The sequence below is a fragment of the Aethalodelphis obliquidens genome, unplaced genomic scaffold, assembly GCF_003676395.1.
Source record: "Aethalodelphis obliquidens isolate GAN/ISIS:26980383/991018 unplaced genomic scaffold, ASM367639v1 scaffold35, whole genome shotgun sequence".
In the NCBI taxonomy this organism is placed as follows: Eukaryota; Metazoa; Chordata; class Mammalia; order Artiodactyla; family Delphinidae; genus Aethalodelphis; species Aethalodelphis obliquidens.
Window position 1 is genome coordinate 6,892,709 of NW_020837979.1, and position 20,649 is coordinate 6,913,357.

The 20,649-nt window shown below is 42.8% G+C and overlaps 1 protein-coding gene across 5 annotated transcripts in view; it reads left to right on the forward strand.

Moving 5' to 3' along the window:
- The first annotated feature begins 13,285 nt into the window (after positions 1 to 13,285).
- REV1 (REV1 DNA directed polymerase) overlaps positions 13,286 to 20,649 on the forward strand; it is an 83,668-nt gene continuing 76,304 nt past the window's right edge. For 3 of the 5 annotated variants that reach the window (XM_027128829.1, XM_027128831.1, XM_027128835.1), the window contains exon 1: positions 13,289 to 13,467. Coding sequence is in view for 1 of the 5 variants with exons in the window: in XM_027128835.1 (XP_026984636.1) it covers positions 13,443 to 13,467 (25 nt within the window). In the remaining 4 variants the exon portion in view is untranslated. Of the gene's footprint in view, positions 13,468 to 20,649 lie in introns of all 5 variants that reach the window. The other 2 variants (XR_003437629.1, XM_027128834.1) reach the window with 2 other exon arrangements.

Genomic DNA, 20,649 nt, shown 5'->3' on the forward strand with positions numbered 1-20,649 from the left:
AAAAGAAAGAAAGAAGGGAAGGAGAGAGACAAAGAGAGGGAGAGAGGGAGGGAGGGAGGAAAGAAGGAAGGAGGGAGGAAGGAAGGAAGGAGAAAGGAAGGAAGGAAGGAGGAAGGAAGGAGGGAGGAAGGAACAAAGAGAAAAGAAGAAAAGTAAAGAAAAAAGAAAATTGCCTGCTTTTGTTTTTCCAACTTGAGGAGTTTCCACTTCTCTAGTGAGAGGGACATTGATTTTACTGGTATTTTTACTAAAGAACTCCATAAAGTTTTGTCTTCTACTGTGAAACTAATCACCCACAATCCTCACAAAAGATAGAACTAGTGGAATTCAGAACAAAATTAGCAAAGCTCTCAGAAACCTTAAACTCCCATCGCCTGAAGTATTACCATTAGCTCTAATGTCTAGAAAACGAAACCTACAGATTCTCTCTTTGTGGGTAACAGATTGCCTCATATGCCCGGGAACTTCACCCCCAATCTAGGTTCTATCTGCTGTGCATTGAACTATGTTCCCTGAAAATATATCTTCAAGTCCTAACCCCCAATACCCATAAATGTGAAAAAGAATCTTCACAAATGCGATCAAATAAAGATGAGGTCACGCCCGCTTATAGGGAGCCCGAATCCAAGCACAGGTGTCCTTCTATAAAGAGGAAAACTTGGACATAGAGACACACAGGGAGAAGGTCGTATGATATAGAGACGGAGATGGAGTGGTGCTTCTACAAGCTAAGGGACACCAAGGATTGTGAGCAACCACCAGAAGCTAGGAGGAGGCGAGGAAAGATTCTTCCCTAGAGCCTTCAGAAAGAGCGTGGCTCTACCTACAACTTGATTTCAGGCTTCTACTTTCAAGAACTGTAGAGAATAAATTTCTGTTGTTTTGGGCCACTCATGTTGTGGTACTTGTTATGGCGGCCCTAGGAAACTAATATACTCGTATTCTTACGAGCAGATATGATTAATTATTGCAAAGGACTCATACGTACTTCCAGATTTAACATCAACAAGTAAGAGCTGCATCTCCAACACACCCCCCACTCCTACCCAAAAAGCCTCTGCAAGGTCTGTGACCTGGAGATTTAGTCTTGAAAAGGCACAGAGGAAAACCGCCCTTGAGCCTCAATGGAAAGGACCATGTCAGCTACCATTTACAACCCAGAGTAAAACGCCAGGGTGTTGGCTCTTGGATTCATGTTTCCTGGATCCAGAGATAAACATCACTTCCTCCTGAATACTGGATATCCATTCCATCTGAGACCTTATACTGAGGATTCTTGGGAATTGTCCAGAAGTTGCCAACTTCAGAGATGGATGGTGTCCATTCAAGAGGACGGGACAAATGATAGACCTCAGAAATGGACAGCTTCCACTCAAGGTGATGGAACAAGGTGAATTTTCATATTCTTCAACAATTTTCTGATTTCCTTTCACTCTACTATACAATGTGGCCCGTTATCCACTTTAACACCTTCCAAAACACTGATTTAATCCCTTTTATCTTCACTCTTTTTATTTCTAACTCCCTGTGGTCTCCTCCCCCTTACAGAAAAGCAAAACTCTCTTATATGTTTTTCCCAGACCATAGCTGCTACTCTGAATCCAGTGGGTTGGTGGATCTGTAAGCCCTTAACTGACCTGTTGACAAACATGTAATAGCTATTCCTTTGCATTTTTCAGAAGGAAAATTCCCTTTAACAGATCCCTTCTGGCACTTGAGTTTCCCTTGCATCATTAATCCCAACCTCCAATCTTGCAAAAATTGAACTTTGACCTTTCATCAATGAAATGTTTCTGCTGAGATCATTACAGTCCTATTAGCAAAGCCTAGTCAACCAGGAATAGGCACTAATATTAGGGCTATCCCGATCATGAGAGTTTGTTCTCTTCAGAGATACTTCAGCCTGCCTTATAGGAACTATGTAATTTCACTCAAGGAATGTGTCCGTGTTAAGGTACACAGTAGCGGCTCAATCCTGGTATAACGAGTGATACTTAGACTCCCAATTCTATCTGTGCTCCACTAGGATACAACTTCTTAAATGGACATCAAGCTTATCCCTCTGTACCACACACTCACCAATCCTGTCTATTCAGAGTAGTGGATGGAGATGTCCAGGTATTTAGAACACCATCCTTCTACTGGATCCTGTTTCCTTGAGAAGGATACCCAGAAACCTCCAAAATAAAGCAAGCACAAATGATTGGGGAGAACTTCCAGAGGGATTACCATAATGGGGATAATACAGTTAGAAAAGTGGTTTGAAACTTGTCTCTACCTTTAGCAGAAGTCATAAATGACACTACTTCTGATCCAGAAACCCAAAGAGCTAGTCTAAACTCAGTATCTAGAGGTATCTTGGAAAATCATACAGCCCTTGATTTCCTCCTAACCAACCAAGGGGGAGTTTGTGCCCTAGCATATACTTTGGTTGCACCTATATAAACACTGCAGGGTAAATAGAACAATTTGAGTAAACTAAAGGAAAAAGGCACCCAGCTCTCTTGAACACTCTGGTGGATTACAGGACACACTTTCACACTGACTGGGTTTCATAATCTAGGCGCTTGGCTTCAAGCCCAATAACAAAGACTAATAGTCATTCTGCTTCTGATAATCGCCTGTGTTGCAATTGGCTGATGTGTTCTGTCCAGAATCCTAAATGCATCTGGGAAGCCACTGTCACATCAGAATTTCAACAACTCATCCTACAACAGAAGGAGAAGGAAAGAGTAAACTTTGATCAACCGCAGACTACATTCGAAGCACACTTTTCTGATCATAATCAACAAAATCTGGGCAATGGTAGAAATGTGGATGTCATGATTGATGTCTGGTGACCTGAGTTCATCTGCCCTTGGCCAAAAGGGAATGAGAAATAAAGAAAAAAGAGCAGCCCGTGACATTCGGAAGCTGGCCTCTCACAGCAAGGAGTATTAGTCTTCTAGTAGAGATAAACAATCTCACAGAATCCCATTCTCAGACAAGGTCACTCTGAGACCATGATGAAATGAGACAAAGCAAGGCCACTTCATAATTTTGCTTAAGTATGGAAAAAATAAGGCTACTCTGCCACTCAACAAGTACCAAACACCATCTTTCTCAGCCAAACAAGTGACAGCTGCTTCTTTACCAGTTACAACTTTATCTTCCTTCTGGTCTCCTCTCCCCACAGGTAAGATTTATTGAGACAAGCAGTCATAGAATTACCCCTGCTTCTGACATCCAATCTAGAGTATACCCCTAATTCCTTAAACCCTCTTCCAAATCACCCACTGAAAGCCAAGTGTTTTTTTGTTTGTTTGTTTTGCGGTACGCGAGCCTCTCACTGTTGTGACCTCTCCCGTTGCGGAGCACAGGCTCCAGACGCACAGGCCATGGCTCACGGGCCCAGCCGCTCCGCGGCATGTGAGATCTTCCCGGACCGGGGCACGAACCCGTGTCCTGTGCATCGGCAGGTGGACTCTCAACCACTGCGCCATCAGGGAAGCCCAGAAAGCCAAGTTTTATAGTAGATTCTTCCTCACACTCTGACTGAGTCCCCCAACCCCCATACTGTGTGTTCTCCACAGTGAGTAATAAAACCCAGCTTCCTAACTACAAGTATGTCCCCAGTGGTCTTTGGCTGGAGAGTGTTGACAAATTCATCATAGGGTGAGTCATAAAGATGATGTCTTAGGAAGAATCATCTGAAACTAACATGTGGGAAGGGCCAGAGAACGGGATGGGGTAATTATTTAGGAAGCAGTCGTGCTTGTCTAAGAGGGAAGGGATGAGGGATTGTCCTAAGACTACAGTCATGGGAATAAAGATGGAGCGACAAGGGGTACTTGGGAGAAGAGTTGGTGGGAACTGAGTAATTATCATTCATTTACACAGGCAGCCAATGCCTGCAGGACACAGACAAGCTAATCCCTCTTCTCAGAGAGGTCATACTCCAGAGAGGGCAGCGTGATGGAGACCATTTGGGCTTGTGATAAGAAAGGAGACACACAACAGAGTAGGGGTTGTGATGGAAAGTGGACAGAAGGAGTGGTGGCGGCAACTCGGGCAGGCTATTCATGCAAGGTCACCCTGCGGTGGTGAGTGATGAGCTGGGACCTGAACGGCAAGCAGAAGCTGGCCAAACAGAGAGTGTACAAGGAGCATTTCAGGCAGAGGAACAGATAAGGGAAAGAGCCAGAGGTGAAGTCGAGGAAAAGGCACAAAGTTTGGTTGCAGAGTGGTGGGCAAAGGACAGAGTGTGACGAAGTGACATTGGCAAGGAAGCAGGGCCAGTGAGCACAGGGTCTTGGAGGCTAAAATGAGAATTTTGCTGAAGAGAGGGAACCAAGTTGCACAGATGCTATTCACCCCAGAAGCCCCTTGCCTCGCAATTTTCTTCTTCCTGCTGCCCTTCCCAAGTTTCCTTCTGGGAATCCGGGCTTTCTGAGCAGTGGTGTTCTAGCCCCAGGGCACTGATGAGCCACCTTCCTACCTCTTCCTGGCTCGTAAGTGGGGCAACTTCCTAGCCTCTGACTCAGCATTTGAAATTATTTCCCCTGCAGGAATTTTCGAATACTCCTTACTAAAAATCACTGTGTATAGAACAGCCCAGGCATCAGCTTTACGTCATCATTACAGCAATAAACCTCCAGAAATGCCCAGTTTGGTGACGGATGACTAAGCTTGTGTCTAAAAATGAGACCAAATTGCGCTTTTCAAAATTCCAATTACTTTTCTGTAGTTTCCTTCTTGGCCATTTCCCCACAATAGATTTTGTATTTGCCTAGACTACTGTATAGTCTGATTTCATCTTTCCGTTGTTGGTTGTTTTCCCTTCAAGGTAACTGTGCTTCTTCCTACTTTGGAATCTTTCTTCACATTGATTGGGGTTTTTTTTTCCCATAATTTTTTTTCAAGTTTTATCTGGATCTCTGCTTCTTTGCTGAACACCTTTGAGACAATAATATCTGAGCTTGGTGCTTTGCTTAGCTGAAACGCATTCTGCCTGTTAATCATTTCTACTATCACCACCCTTTCACTCAGTCTCCTGAGTATCAGCCGTGGTTCCTAGATTTTGGCAATTCTTCACTCTCTCCCTCTGTGAGTAATGAAATTGTCTTTTCAAAATCTAGTCTTTCTTTATTCCTTTTGTACTCTGAGCTCCCTTTTCCCCCTATGTGAAAATATTTGATGTCTTGTGTATGTGGTTTAAAAGCTGATGATTATGAATGCTGCTTGCAATATTGAGCCTCTTGATTTTTTTAATCTTCCCCTGATTAAGTTCATATAATGATTAATTCTGCTTGTCTTTTATAATCCCCTTATCTTTATTCTGACTTCCTCAGGTCTTAAAAAAAAAGACAGAAACAAAAGCCCTCTCTATTGTTCTTTCTATCCTTAATTGAATATATTTCTTAACCATTTTAGCTTTTTAAAATTAAATGAATTATTGTATTTTGGACCGCATAATGCAACCATCATTCCAATTCATTTTATTCAATTTTTAAACCTCTAAAACTAAGGTTTTCCAAACTTATGGTTACCAAAGGGAAAAGGTGGAGGGAAAGGATAAATTGGGAATTAGGGATGAACATACATACACTACTATATTTAAAATAATCAACAACAACCTACTGTATAGCACAAGGAACTCTACTCAGTATTCTGTAATAACCTATATAGAAAAAGAATCTGAAAAAGAATGGATATGTGTATGTGTATAACTAAATCACTTTGCTGTACACTTGAAACTAACACAACATTGTAAATCAACTACACTCCACTATAAAATAAAACTTTTCAAAAAATTAAGGTTTTTATAGGATGTTAGAACTAGGGAAAACATTGTTTTTTTAGAGTCCTCTCGTTGTACAGACCAGGAATTTGAGGTTTAGAGAACTTAAACTATTTGTCCAAAATTAAGCAGCTCACTAGCGCAGGTGAAACCTGGTCCCTGACTGCTTGTCCAGTGATGTTTCTACAACAGAACTGTGTCTCCATGTAAAGTGGCATTTGTGTTTGAATACCAACCGCCTAGGTCATCATTTTCACATGTGGATTAATCGTTTTTCCTTCAGTATTTGTATCTGGAACATCTACGAAAGGGAAATCTTCCAATAAAATTAAGAAACAGACTCCATCCTTCAAGGTCCCTGCAGGTCCCTGGACTCACTGTTGTCAGAGTGGGCAGGAAAAGTCCCTGTGCTTTATTTTCAGTTTTCCTGCTGATTTAGTATGTAACTTTGGTTGTATTTTCCCCTTGGGCTTTCCTAATGTGTTGGATTATAGTTATAGACAGACCCTAAGAAAGACCTCGTCTAAGACAGTCCAAAAACGAGATATATAGCATCATTTAGGACATTAACTTGGGGAAGTGCGCTTACTTTTTATCCAGAAATGTGACCCTCCTGTCTCTCATGCTACTTAAGAGTACATTTCTCATCCTCTCCCACTAAGCCCAAGACCCACAGCAATTTAGAAGGTTCCTTGGGTTTGCTGACTATTTTAGTGAAGGGAAAAGGGGAGTGCTGATTGAGCCTATGTTCTTACGCTGCTTTCTCCGTATGGTGGGACATGGTGAGTCCCTGAGATCAAGTTCTGCTAAAGTCCCAGGAATAGTCTGAGGTCATGGGAATTTGCTGGCCTCCCAGGAAAGTTGAGTTGAGAGCTAAGTTGGTCCTAAGCCCTGGCCTTGGTTCTTTATGACGATGCTTTATCTCTCCAGGGAAAGTTGGATCAACCTTGCAGATCAGTGAAACACAGATCTTTAATCTTATTAAGTATCCTTGGCTGTAAGTTACTGAAACCAATTTGAGTCAACTCACACTGGATAGAGAAATCCACTGCGAGGACACAGGCCTATGTCACAGAGCTCAGGGCAGGGATGGGACTGATCTAACAAGGCCTGGAAAAGCCCTGAGAGGGAACCCAGCAAGAGTTCTCTCTACCTGTGGCTACTTGGCTCCAAGAATCAGCTATAAGAATCCACAAGAAGAGGCTTCCTGGCCTCCACCCTATAAATTCCCCAGAGCTCCTGAGATGGTGTGTGACATGAGGATACCCCCTCTCTGTTCTGATTCCAAATTCCCTCAGAATTCCCACCCAGCTGAGGCCTAAGCTAAATGGAGGTGGAATGCAATTACATCTGTAAGGTTCTTTGTGACTTCCTACTCTAACCCGAGAATAAATGTTCATAAGTGCAAACCCTCAAATTCAAACATACACACAGACCCCACACACTCACACATGCGCACATTGTCTAAGGAAACACTCCTTTTAGTTTTAAATGGTTATGGCATGCTTTTTCCTGGCTCGTGACTGCTAGGAGTGTTCCCAGGCAATTCATAAATAAAATACATTGCCTCATGCACGAGAAGAAGATTTAGAGAAAGGGAGAGGAGGAAAGCAGGAAGAAAAACCTATCACTCAGATTATTGATCAATCTCAGTCAGAATACACACGCTCTGAAACATCTGATACAAGCATCAGGAAAGAACAACTGACCTGAGCAAACCAGAAAAATAATCGTTTGTTAATTTTAAAAATAATCAAACAAGGAGACTTCCTGTTAAACTCTGGATTGAGCACACATTATCCCTTTCCAAATCTCAGGAAAATGACCATAAAGAGATTTTTTTAATTTTATTTTTTTATTGAAGTAGAGTTGATTTACAATGTTGTGTTAGTTTCAGATGTACAGCAAAGTGATTCAGTTATATATCCAAATACTGTTTTTCAGGTTCTTTTCCATCATAGGTTATTATATGGTATTGAATATAGTTCCTTGTACTATACAGTAGGACCTTCTTGTTTATTTTATATATAGTGGTGTGTATCTATTAATCTCAAACTCCTAACTTATCCCTCCCTGCCCTTTCTCCTTTGGTAACCATTGGTTGTTTTCTATGTGAGTCTGTTTCTGTTTTGTAAATAAGTTCATTTGTATCTTTTTTTTTAGATTCCACATATAAGTGATATCATAAGATATTAGCCTTTCTCTGTCTGACTTACTTTGCTCAGTATGATAATCTCAGGTCCATTCATGTTGCTGCAAATGGCATCATTTCATTCTTTTTTATGGCTGAGTAGTATTCCATTGTATATATGCAATCAAACAAGGAAAAATTATTAGAGAAATAAAAATTGTAAAAAAAGAATTAAAATAATATCTATGAAATTATTTTCATATTATGTATTTTTTATTGTTTTCATATTATGTGTTCTTCTTATGAAAAACACAAGAAAATCAATGAAAAACACCAATACAGATAATAGCCATTTTAATATGGTAGAATATAAAATTAATATACAAAAATCAACAGCCTTCATATAAACAATAACCAGTATAAAAAGACATAATAAATAAGACTCTATTTACTATAGGAATAAAAATACAAAAACAAAATACGTAAGAATAGGGAATTCCCAGACTTCCCTGGCAGTCCAGTGATTAAGACTCTATGCTGATCCCTGGTCTGGGAACTAAGATCCCCGCATGCTGTGCAATGCAGCCAAAAAAAAAAAAAAGTAATAATAGCCCATTAGAAAGGTGCATAAAATTTTGGGAAACTTCTGAAAGATTCAAATATGACAATGAATAAATTGAAAAATGTCCCATGTCCTTGGATAGGATGACTCACCATCAAAAATTCTCCCCAAGTTTATATATGCCTAATGAGATCCTAATAAAAATATCAAGTCCCTCCACCCAGAACTACACAAGTTGATCTTAGAATAGAAAAATTAGCAAGCAAGAATAGCTAAGAAAACCTGGGGGGTCGGGTGGGGGAGAAGGGTAATAGTGGTAGCCTTACTAGATTAAAAAAAAAAAACTTTAAATAACTAATGGAGGTGTGGTAGGTGTGAACTTGAAGGGGCCAAATCTGGGACCATTTGTGCATCAAAAAAAAAATATATATATATATAATCAATCTCAAGATTACAATAAGTAAATTAAAACTTAGTTCATTAGAATTTTTCAAGAAGAGGAGGAGAAACAGGAAGAAAAAGCTCATTTACCACCATTAGAGTTAACTATTTAGACAATACTTTTCTATGAAAATTAGTAATTATAGGAAAAGAATGAAGCATTTGCCCTCCTTTTTAGGGAGAAATGATAGTTTATCCCCAGTTGATAAGGGACAGTTCTTCTTTGAAGAAAAATGCTAATCAATGTGGAAGGAATGACGGAAGTAGAAAGTCACTCCTTTGCAACCCAGTGAAAAAGTTGACTCAGTTCAGGATCATCAATGGATGCTGAAACCACTAGGTGAAAAGATGGTTGAAGAGAATACTCACTTGGTAAAAAGTACTACTCCGTGGCATGCATAGGGGAAAATGTAGTTTTACAATGTAGAGATCTGGCTGTCACCACCCAGCCAAGTGATTTAACTTAGTATCACTAGTAGTGGGACAACCTCTACCTCTTGGTATAATGGAGTATGAGGTACATAGCAATATGTATGAATGGTTCTTGCCAGTGTGGAATGGGAAATGAGGGTGGCAGTACCAAATCCGATCCCACAGTTTGAGAAGTTTTACACTGCCCAGTGGGCACAAAGTTCCCATTGATAAGTAACAATGGTTATTTAAGAATGGAATCAAAATACTATTCTTGCTTTCACTTTATGTGTATTATTTTTTTTCAAATGGTTACTAAGTTGTTATGTCACAAATACTAAGTTGTTTGGCTCTACCTACTTAATAAACAAAACTATTAAGTGTTTCATGCTGTGAAAAAAAAAATCACTAAGTTCCATGATCCATCAGTATGATTCCTCCCTTGCATATGTCCTCGACTTCTTTCCCTTTTTCTTCTTTCATTATACTTGCTTTGCAAAACCCCTACCCTGGTCAAATCCAACCCCCTGCCTCCTCTTGGCCTGCCCCTGGGCACCTGGACGATTACAAGTCCTCCTGAATGCCTCCCAAAACTATTTTCCATGCAGCAGAGTAACTTTCTAAAGTCACCTTATCCCTTAAAACCCTTTAATTTGTTCACTGCCTTTAGGATAGAGTCAAAACCCATTCATATACTTTGTGGGACCCTTCATGCTCTGACCCTTTCTTACCTCTCCAACCTCCTTTTTCAGCACACCCCCCCATCCCCCTCTGTACTTCACACTTCGAAGTTTCTGGAATGTTCCCTGTTCTCCATCCCTTTTCTGCCTTTACATATGTTGCTCCTTCCATGGGCAGTGGTACCCCACTAGTCTCCTAGTCCTTACTGAGATGTCATTCTCTCTAGGAAGCCTCCCGGACACCCTTCCTATGTGCTCCATAGAACAGTCTCTGGAAGCAGCCCTGAGCCTATCTGGCAGGCACGTGGTACTTATTTGCTTCCCTCACTACAATGGAAACTTTTTGAGGGTGGGACGTGCATTTTGTTCACTGTTGACGTGACAGTGACTGGCATTCAGAATGCTCATTATAACCAATTATTTAATCATCCTGAATTATGGGAACTCTGTTGTTTAAATATGTTGGATTTGTTCCAGGACCCCCATGGATACCCAAATCCCCAGATGCTCAAGTCCCTTATATAAAATAGTGTGGTACAGTCAGGCTAATGTATCCAGGGTTCTGCATCAGTGGGTTCAGCCAATTCCAGATGGAATCCTGCCCTTATGGAGGGCCGACAGTATATATACCTGTCCGTGGACTTTCTTTACGCTGTAAAGACAGATACTGTTTTTAGAAGAATTAAGTTTTGGTAAGCCAATGCTGGTTCCAATTTCCTTTCTAAGTTTCTGTGGGCTTGTGCTCATTCTTGTTATTGTTTCGTCTTTCAGCATAAATTGCCTTGTAACATAAAAGCATATATTGCCTTGTAACAGTCATCAAGATCACTCTTTCCTAAGAGCAAAGCATGAGTTACAGTGTGTATTTCACCCAAGGGACTTGAGTACAAATCTTTGTTTTTTAGTGGTTTCATGTTCTTTTTTTTTCTGTTTTTGGTATTTGAGAGACTAGATGTGGATCTTTCCGACAAATGTTTACTGCTGGATAAGGAGGTTAAAAGATAACAGATCCATGTCCTTACCCAGGGCTGTCCCTGCAAGGGTCACGGGTCTGCACTTTCATAGGATCTTGAGATATCAGTAATATTAGACGTTTCAAAAATGATTTTTAATAAAGTTCAGAAAAGAGGAATAAGGTGCAGTGCCCCCCAAAGTTCTCCCCCATGTGTGGGAGTCCAGAGTAGACATCTCAGCTGCTTTACCCAAAGGTCAGGCCAACTCCCCTTAGCCTGGGAAAGACAGTCCTCATGAGAATAAATGGAAGTAAATAAATGAGTGAGTGAATGTAGGTGATAACAGAATATTCCAGAATGGGCGAAAAGAAAACTTTAGCAAAGATTCTGGGGTTTATTCTTTATCTCTCTTTTTATCCTATTGTATCTAGAGAGCAACCTGATTTTTTTTTTCCCTTATCAGAGCCTGCCTACTAATTTGCACTAAAATGCAGTTAATACTGTCTTACTATATTCTGTAAAGGTGTTGCCAAGGTCAGTTAGCTCAGCGTCTGTGTTTCTTTCTTGAGAAAATAAAGAAAATAACAACAACAAGAACCTTTGACTCAAATAGGAGTGTGAAAAAATTGCAATACGACGGTATTTTTTCCAGTAGAGTCCACAGATCGTTCTTCAATTTGAAAATCGAGTTTTGCCATTTCATGTTAGTGAAATACTGACATTTAGAGAGATGCATTAAAAAAACATAATTAAGGGCTTCCCTGGTGGTGCAGTGGTTGAGAGTCCGCCTGCCGATGCAGGAGACACGGGTTCGTGCCCCGGTCCGCGAACATCCCACATGCCGCGGAGCGGCTGGGCCTGTGAGCCATGGCCGCTGAGCCTGCGCTTCCGGAGCCTGTGCTCCGCAACGGGAGAGGTCACAACAGTGAGAAGCCCGCGTACCGCAAAAAACAAAAACAAACCCCAAAAAACCCCCCATAATTAATAAGGGGCTGCCACTGTTTTTCTGTGGCATCTCAGCAGATGATACCCTGATGTTGCAGCTGGCAACTGTTTGTGAGTCTATTGAAATGACGCTGTTTGTATTAAATTATGACGTTTCAGAAAAGCATGCAACGTGATTTTGTAGGGTTAGAGACAAGAATACTGAGGTTGAAGTGCATTTATAGAAGTCTATAAAGTGGCAAAAACGAAGGGGCTCGAAAAAAGAAACAAAGTCATTTGGATATTTTCTAAATTACCAGTAAACGAGCCTCAGCTCTGCAAAATCAATTTTGAAACGAGTACTAATTGTTTCCTACGCACTTGCAAACTCTTCAAGCCTCTCAGGTAAGGGAAAAAGGGGGAAAAGTGTCAAGCCTTTGCAGGGAGGTTCGCTTCATGTTTGTGCATTACAACAATAAAGACTATTATAATAGCGATGTGGGATCTCCAGGCAAACCGACATTGCCAAGAGGGGGAAAATGGTCCTTAGGGAACAATTGTCTTTTGCCAGAAGGCCCTCAATTAAAATTGCATTTAAGCACACACAATGTATGTTTTTTTGTTTGTTTTTACAGTAGTAGCAAATTGCTTTCGCGTGTTATCCCAGTGCTGCATGTGAGATGGGACACCTGCCGCAGGTTTACGAATATCCAGGTGCAATGGAGGGCGGGACTCATCGCGCAGGGAATGATGTTCACGCCCCAGAGCTGGCAACGCTTAAACCCCGCGGCGCAGCGTTCATTCCCACTAACCTCTGTGGGCCTTGATTCCCGGTCGCTCCCTGACACAGCAAAGTGTCAGTTCACGTGTGTCCCTTCCTCCACTAGATGTCACTGTAAGTCAACCGCTCGTGGCGGGGGACCTGGGTGTTTTACGGATCTTCCAGGGTTATTAAGCATGGTGGGTCCCTGAACTAGTGTCCTCCCGGACTGGGGAGTGCAGCGCGGGGCCGGGACTCGCAGAGACGAGGACAGCGCATCAACCCTAGCGGGAGGCTCGCAGGTCTCGGGGTGCAAAGCGGACGCCGCGATGCAGAAGGCGGGCCGGCTCCGCGCTCCTCTCCGCCCCCGCGAGCGAGACGGTCACGTGCAGCGGAGGCGCTGACTCCCGAGGGCGGGCCTGGGAGGGGCGCCGCGCCCGCGGTTCGGGGTCGCCCGGGGCTAGGAGCGAGGTGGGCGCTTGCGCAGCGCGAGCCGGGGCCGGGACCGCCGTGGGCGGGGAAGGGCGGGGAGGAGCCTGGGAGCGCGCCGGCCGCCGGAGGGGGAGGGGCGGGGCGGAGCCGCGGCGCGCGCGCCCGTTGGAGGGGGAGGGACAGAGCAGCCACCGGGCGCGCTCAGGGCGGCCGCCGCGAGCTTGGGGCGAACGTGGACCGCGGCGCGGCGGTGTGACTCCTTACCCGGACCTTCTCCCCGCCCCCGGCGAGGGCACCGTGCGGCGGCAGCGGCGGCGGCGGCGGCGGCGCCGGGGCCAGCGAGGCCGGAGGAGGCGGCCGTGCCCGGGCATGGTGGTCTGGGGCAACGCGAAAGGTGAGCGACCCCCGGGCCGGCGGCGGGGATGGGGGCGGGGTGGGACCGGCCTCGCGTCGCCGGGCGGCGGCCCGAGCGCGGGCGGCCTCAGGCGGGGCGGGGGCGGCGCGCCGGCCCGGCTCCCGCGGCCCTTGGTTCGCGGCCTGGGCGGCCCGCGGCGCCCGGAGCGCGGCCGCTGCCGGGTTATGTAACGCGTGACCTCCCCTTCCCCCTCCGCCATGGCGCAGCCGGCCCGCCGCCCGCGCTCGGCCGCCCGCTGAGGCGCCGCGCCGACGACTCGCGCCCGCGGCCCTGCTCGCCGGCCCCGCTCGGACCGCGCCATTCATTCATGCGCGCGGGCTGCCGGCCGGGGCCACGCGCTGGATGCTCCGCCCGGCCTCTCGCCGCGGCGTCTTCCCCGTGACCCCGCATCCCCCCACCCCTTGCCCCGCGTCGGATCCTGGCATCGGTGTCGGACTATCCGAAGGCAATTTTTACTCACTTATTTTTTCCTTGTTACTTATCTGTTCACTGATATGCAGAGCTCCTTTCCCCAACTGTCTTGGCAAGTGCCCGTTTCCCACTTCACTCCTTGTGAAAATGATTCAGCACCTGTGCAGACGGAAAGGGCCCTTTCCTTACGTTTCCCTGCTCTTTCTACCGAAACCCAGTTTGTAAAGAAATACCTTAGTGTATCACTCATTAGTTGACCCCCCACCCACCTGATTTAAAAAAAAAAATTGCAGGTGGTGTAAGCCTGCTGTTTCTATCTTCTACATCTTTTCAGGTCACGTCCAGCATAGAAATGGTATCATTTAAGTGAAAATAACAAGACTAGCACATATCATCAAAGGGCTTGTAGCTAACTGGTAAGGACTTGATGTAGCGATTCTTAATTCTGTTTGTCTCCCCGGCCTCTCCACTATCGTCTTCCAGAATTAGCCATTTCCGCTTTAGGGTAGGACATAGAATAACCTTGGTTCTTCCTGTGGACTTCGCGGTAACCCGTCCTGTGGGGTATACCGTTTACCTGCTTTCCAGACTTCCATCTCAGCTTTCCCACGTAGCCTTGTCTTAGCCGGAGCAGGTACTGCGGGCGTGTAGTTCCCTCCCTGTACTTCCTAGACTCTTGGAAGCGCACCTAGCGTCCCTCTTTTTCCAGCGATCCTTCCCTGGTCTAGAAGGATCTCCATTCACTTCTTAGGCTGTTTTTTTGCCACTTCTCATGTGTTATGATGATTATCTTTTTATCCGTATCCTCTTTTTCTCTATCTCCAGGTCTTTTGTGGGCAGAATCTGTACCAAACTTGTCATAGAACATTACTCCTATTTCATGGTAAACGATACGTATTTAAGTGTTTTTTTTTTAAGGCAGGAATCACTCTTTTAGGACTAATTTCTTTGAAACCTCAAGTAGTAAATATGTTTTCAAAATAGTGTGTTTGAATATGTAAGATCACTCCATTTTCTCCAACCCCAACTTCAAAACTCAGATTCTGTGTAAGAGAAAGAAACCCGTCCCCACCAGCAACAAGCTAGTCACTAATAAGAGAGACTACATGTAATGTATATTTTATAGTCCTTTCTTTCATAGCTGCTGTAGTAGGAAGATAAGAACTTCAGAGTTAGATGTAGATTTAAATTCTAGCTCTACCCATTACTAGCTGTGTTCTTGGACAATTTAAGTTACTAATATCTCTGATTTTTTTCTCATTTGTATAACGAAGATATTTCCTACCTTGGGTAACTGAGGATTAAATGAGCTCTTAAATGTAAGGCCTCTAGTGAGTCCCTGGTACACAGTGGTGCTCCATAAATACAAATTCCCTTTGGTATACCTTTTTATTGCAGTTCACAGTCTAGAATGAGCTGGGATGTGCTGAGACAAAGCATAAGAAAGCTAATCACAAGAGGTGATAGGTACCTCTTCTTGTCTCCAAATAAATGAACAAGCCCTAAACTAAGGAGCAGTAAAGCTCTTTCTGCTTCTCAAGAATGTATGAGTGTATGTGACATATTGTAATAAATCCTGGAGTATATTAAATAGAACATTTATAAATGAAGGAAATACCTTTTAATCTTACTTTCCTTCTATAACAGCTCCCACTAAAGCATTAACATGGATATTAAAAAGAATCTATGGGACATGAGGAAGGAGGAATATTAAAAAAGTCTTTTTCAGGGGCAATTAGGTTGCATGCTCTCCTTTTTAGTATCTCATCTACTTATGAACAGTACGGGAATCCTAGTCTGAGTTCAAGTATGTCTCCCTTAGACTGTTGCAACAGTGCCTTCCCCGGTGTCCCTATTTCTGTCGCTCCCTTCCCAACTGATCCCCACATAACAGAATGATCTTTTTAAACACTTTTTTTAATCTTTTTAAATAAATCATATTGTCACTCTCTTGGTGAAAACCCTCCAAAAGCTTCCTGTTACCCTTAGAATTGAATCAGAACTTTTTGCCGTTTCTCGAACAAACCGAACTGTTCCTCTCTTGGGGGTGTTACGCTTGCTGTTCTTGTAGTTGGGCCACCCCTTCCTCCTGGTGGCTGTCTTGCTCAGATGTCATCACATCAGAGTGATCTCTTTTCTGATCCCTACAATAGAAGCCAGCCCCTCTCTGTCACTTTTGATTCATTTTGCTTTATTTCTCTTCACAGCATTTATTACGAGGCAGAGATACACTCTTCACTCACTTACCCATTTCTCCCATAAGACTTGTTTGTTCCAAAGCCTCTCCCCCCCTGGAGGGCAGAGGCCTTGTCTGACTTGTTCATGACCCTGTCTCTGGTGCTTAGAAGGGTGCTTGGCACATAGTAGGCTCTCAGTAAAACTTAAGTGAATTAAGTGAATGAGTGGTATAGTTAATTTAAACATTAGTTCTGGAGTCAGACAGCCAGGGTCAGAATCCTGGCTCCTACCATTTACTGATTGTGTGGCCTTGGGCTAGTTAATATCTTTTGGTGCCTTAGTTTGCTCATCTGTAAGATGGGACAGTAATACCTACTTTTTACGATTATGGTAAGAAATAATTGAGTTAATGTATATAAAGTTCTTAGAACAGGGTTATTTCACAGTTTTGAAAACCAGTACTTGAAATTAGCTTGGAGTATTCACTTAGGACTTTGTGTTTTTGTGTGAGATTAAAAATGCAAGCATTGAATTTTATCTTTACTACTTTTACTGAATTTTTCTGGGCACCAAAGTTATATTTATGGAACTCCTTTTTAAAATAAATACATTTTGTGGATGTCTAGAACGGATTAAAAAATAAACTGCTAAGAATGGTGACCGGTATTCGGTCTTAATGTGTAAGTCAGCTTTTATTTATTTATTTATTTTTTTTGCGGTACGCAGGCCTCTCACTGTTGTGGCCTCTCCCGTTGCGGAGCACAGGCTCCGGAAGCACAGGCTCAGCGGCCATGGCTCACGGGCCTAGCCGCTCTGCGGCATGTGGGATCTTCCCGGACCGGGGCACGAATCTGCGTCCCCTGCATCAGCAGGCGGACTCTCAACCACTGTGCCACCAAGAAAGCCCTAAGTCAGCTTTTTTATTCTTAGATCTGTGGAAGATGCTAAGAGTGATTATCTCAACAGCTGCCCACGGGAGTGGCTTTTATATATTTCCCTTTGAAGTTCAGCTAGAGATGTAATTGTGGTGATGAAAGGACTTGCTGGAGGCTGAAGACAGGAAAATCCTTGAGATACAGTTGAAGTATGAGTCCTGTAGTAGTTGGGAAAGGAAAGATGTTTTACCATCTTTAGTGTGTTCAATTTCTGCCTTCTTTCATTATGGGTTGCCCACCCCCAAACTGTATTCGTAGAAACTAAGCTGCCTGTGGTGATTGCCCTTGCATAATACCAGTTATCTTTACTTAGTCCACTGGTCCTTAGTAAAATGCCTCTTTGTAGGAGCATTGTTTTATTTCATTTCTCAGTCTGAACTTTAGTCAATAGGATCCTAAACTTTGGGCCTTAAACTTAAAAAAAAAAAAAATCACAATACTGCTCTGTGTAACATTTGTTACAAAGTTTAATAATAATTGCTAAATCATTAAATATTTACTGTTGTGTCAGGCTCTTTGCTTAGTGCAGGGTCTCATTTAATCTTCACAACCACTGGGTCAGGTGGACACAGTTTTAAAGAAACAGATTTAGAGAGATGATGCTAATTGGGCAGGTCACACAGGTGAGAAGGAAGCCAGGATTTCAGTCTGCTTCCACCTGATTCCATAACCCAAGGTCACATCCACTTTGCTATGAGGCAGGTCGAAACAAGGTTTCTGTTTGGAAACTTGCGTTGTGTTTCATCACGTTATTTGTATGTGTTGTTCTTCTTTACTACTGGCAGTTTTATAGTTTTATGGCTGTTTTTTTCTTTTCTTTTTCTTTCTTGTTTTTTGGTTCTGACTACGACAGATCTTCCACAACTTAGAATGGAATTACTTTCAGTTAAACCCATCGTAAGTTAAAAATGTTGTAAGTAAAAGTGCATTTAATACACTTAACCTACTGGACATCGTAGGTTAGACTAGCCTACCTTAAACGTGCTCAGAACACTTACATTAGCCTATAGTTGGGCAAAATCAAGTAAGACAAAGCCTATTTTATAATAAAGTGTTGAACATCTCGTGTAACTTATTTAATACTCTACTGAAAGTGAAAAACGGAATGGTTGTAAGTGTATCAGTGGTTCCTCCTCCGGGTCGCGTGGCTGACTGGGAGCTGTAGTGCTGCTCCTGCCCAGCATCACAAGAGAGTACTATACCGATATCTCTGGCTCCAGAAGAGATCAAAAGTCAAAGCACGGTTTCTGTTGGACGTGTATCACTTTGGCACCACCATAAAGCCGAAAAATTGTAAATCGAAGCATCGTAAGTTAGGAACCATCTCTACTATACTTAAATGTCTATTTTTTATGAGTGTGAAACATTTTAATAGGTTGATGATATGCAAAATCATTTTTTCCTTATTAAATCATTAAAAATAAGTCAGCATCATGTGTGTCGTGGTAGGTCAGCTTTGTAATTAGTTTGAAAAGGTTTTGCATATAATAGAGGTGATGCCTCAGATTTAGGAAAACATGAATGTATTTAAATTTGCTTAAGGCCAAAAGAAATTTCAGGTAGCAAGTAAATACATGTGTTTCTGCCGATCATGGAGCGAATCTTTATTATTTTTGTTTTTAGTAAGGAAGGACTCATTGGTGTGGAGCGTTTTTACACAATGCTAAGTTTTAATGATTTTTGACATCTACTTGTGACACTTCAAAAATATGAAGAATATCTAAATTATGAGTTGTTGACTTCTCAACACTTAAGTAGATTCAGAATGCCAGTGCTAGGATGAACCCTATAGATTCTGTAGGCCATGCCCCTGTATTTTCCCTGAGGAAAAATGAGACCCAGAGAATCATCTGATGATCGAGGAGAAACAGGACCAGAATCTAGGGTTTTGTGGGGTGGGTTTGTTTGTTTTAATACTTTAAAGCCAGTTTTTCCTCTGCTACACTAAACTGCCCCCTTCATCATGCAGGGTAAGACCAGCGTATGCTTAGTATCTTATGTTCAAGAGGGTAGAGAATTGAGCGATATATTCATGTAAACTTGTGATTTAAAGTCATGAGGTTTTTTTTTTAATCATTGGATTTAAAGTAATAGAAACGATTCTGTAATGTAGTTAGAAATTATGCTTTCTCATTCCCGTAGGCCGGTAACTGTCTTATGCACATAGGATGGTTTGACAAGCTTTTTAAAGACCTGATCTTTAAAGATCAGATCTTGTGGCTTTATCCTTAAATTAAAAGATTAGTTAGGGATGGGCAAAAAAGTTGGTTGTGATGTGAACAGTTTTTACTTGAGCCCAGTATCTGACTAACCAAAATGTTGTCTATTGCTTTCAGTCATGCCTGATCAGAACCAAGACTAAAACGAGCTCTTGGGAAGTTTAGTCAGAAAATAGTAGCTGAATTTTACATTTTCTAAACTCCATCAATGCTACACTTGAGATTGCTAATATGTTTTTATCATTTAGGCACTAGTCTTAGTTACATAATTGAAATTATGATTTAGATTCCTTACTCTTAAATGCTTTTCATCAAATTTCTCAATTTTATCTTACAATAAGCTGTATTTCTAGATGACTTACTGCCTATTTAAGCCTTTTTAATATAAATTTATTTATTTGTTTATTTTTGGCTGCGTTGGGTCTTCGTTACTGCACGCAGGCTTCTCTAGTTGTGGCGAGCAGGACTACTCTTTGTTGTGGTGCGTGGGCTTCTCGTTGCAGTGGCTTCTCTTGTTGCAGAGCACAGGCTCTAGGCATGCGGGCTTCAGTAGTTGTGGCACACGGGCTCAGTAGTTGTGGCTCGCGGGCTCTAGAGTGCAGGCTCAGTAGTTGTGGCGCATGGGCTTAACTACTCCAAAGCATGTGGTATCTTCTGAGACCAGGGAGCAAACCCGTGTCCCCTGAATTGGCAGATTCTTAACCACTGCGCCACCAGGAAAATCCCTATTTTAAGCCTTTTTAAAAATTTAAGCTGGACGATCCTGAATTTAAAAAATATTTTAACAATTTCTTCTTTAACATTTTTGAGAGCATAACCAAAAAAGTCCCTTACTTTTTCTAATGCTTTATGCCTTAAAAAGTGCTTTTGCTTGACTTTTTCTCATTCAGCTCCCATAGAGTCCTGAGAAGAGAGGTAGGGCAGTATCTCCTATTTTATAGGCACAGTGTGATTCTGGCATTAACCACCCAGTGTTAGAACAGACATCACGGGTTAAGGGCACAGTCCACCAGACTCCCCTTACTTCAGGTGCCAGCTGCAGGCTCCAGGGCTTCCAGGCCACTGCACTTCTCACCAACTGGCCACATAATTGGGAGTTCCCACAGCCCCCTCAGACTTGATAATTTGTTAGAGTGACTCACAGAACTCAGGAATGGGCTGTACTTAGAATTATCGTTTTATTATAAGGGATACAAACCAGAACCTGCCAAAGGAAGAGATATGCAAAGAGAGGTCTGGGAGGGTCCCAAACATGATGCTTCCATGTGCTCAGGACACATCATCCTCCTGTATTGGTTTATGATTACCAACCAGGGAAGTTCACCCAAGCCTCAGGGTCCAGTTTTTATTGGATTTTTATTACATTGGCACGATTGATTGAGTCATGGGCCACAAGGTCGAATTTCATCTCCAAACCC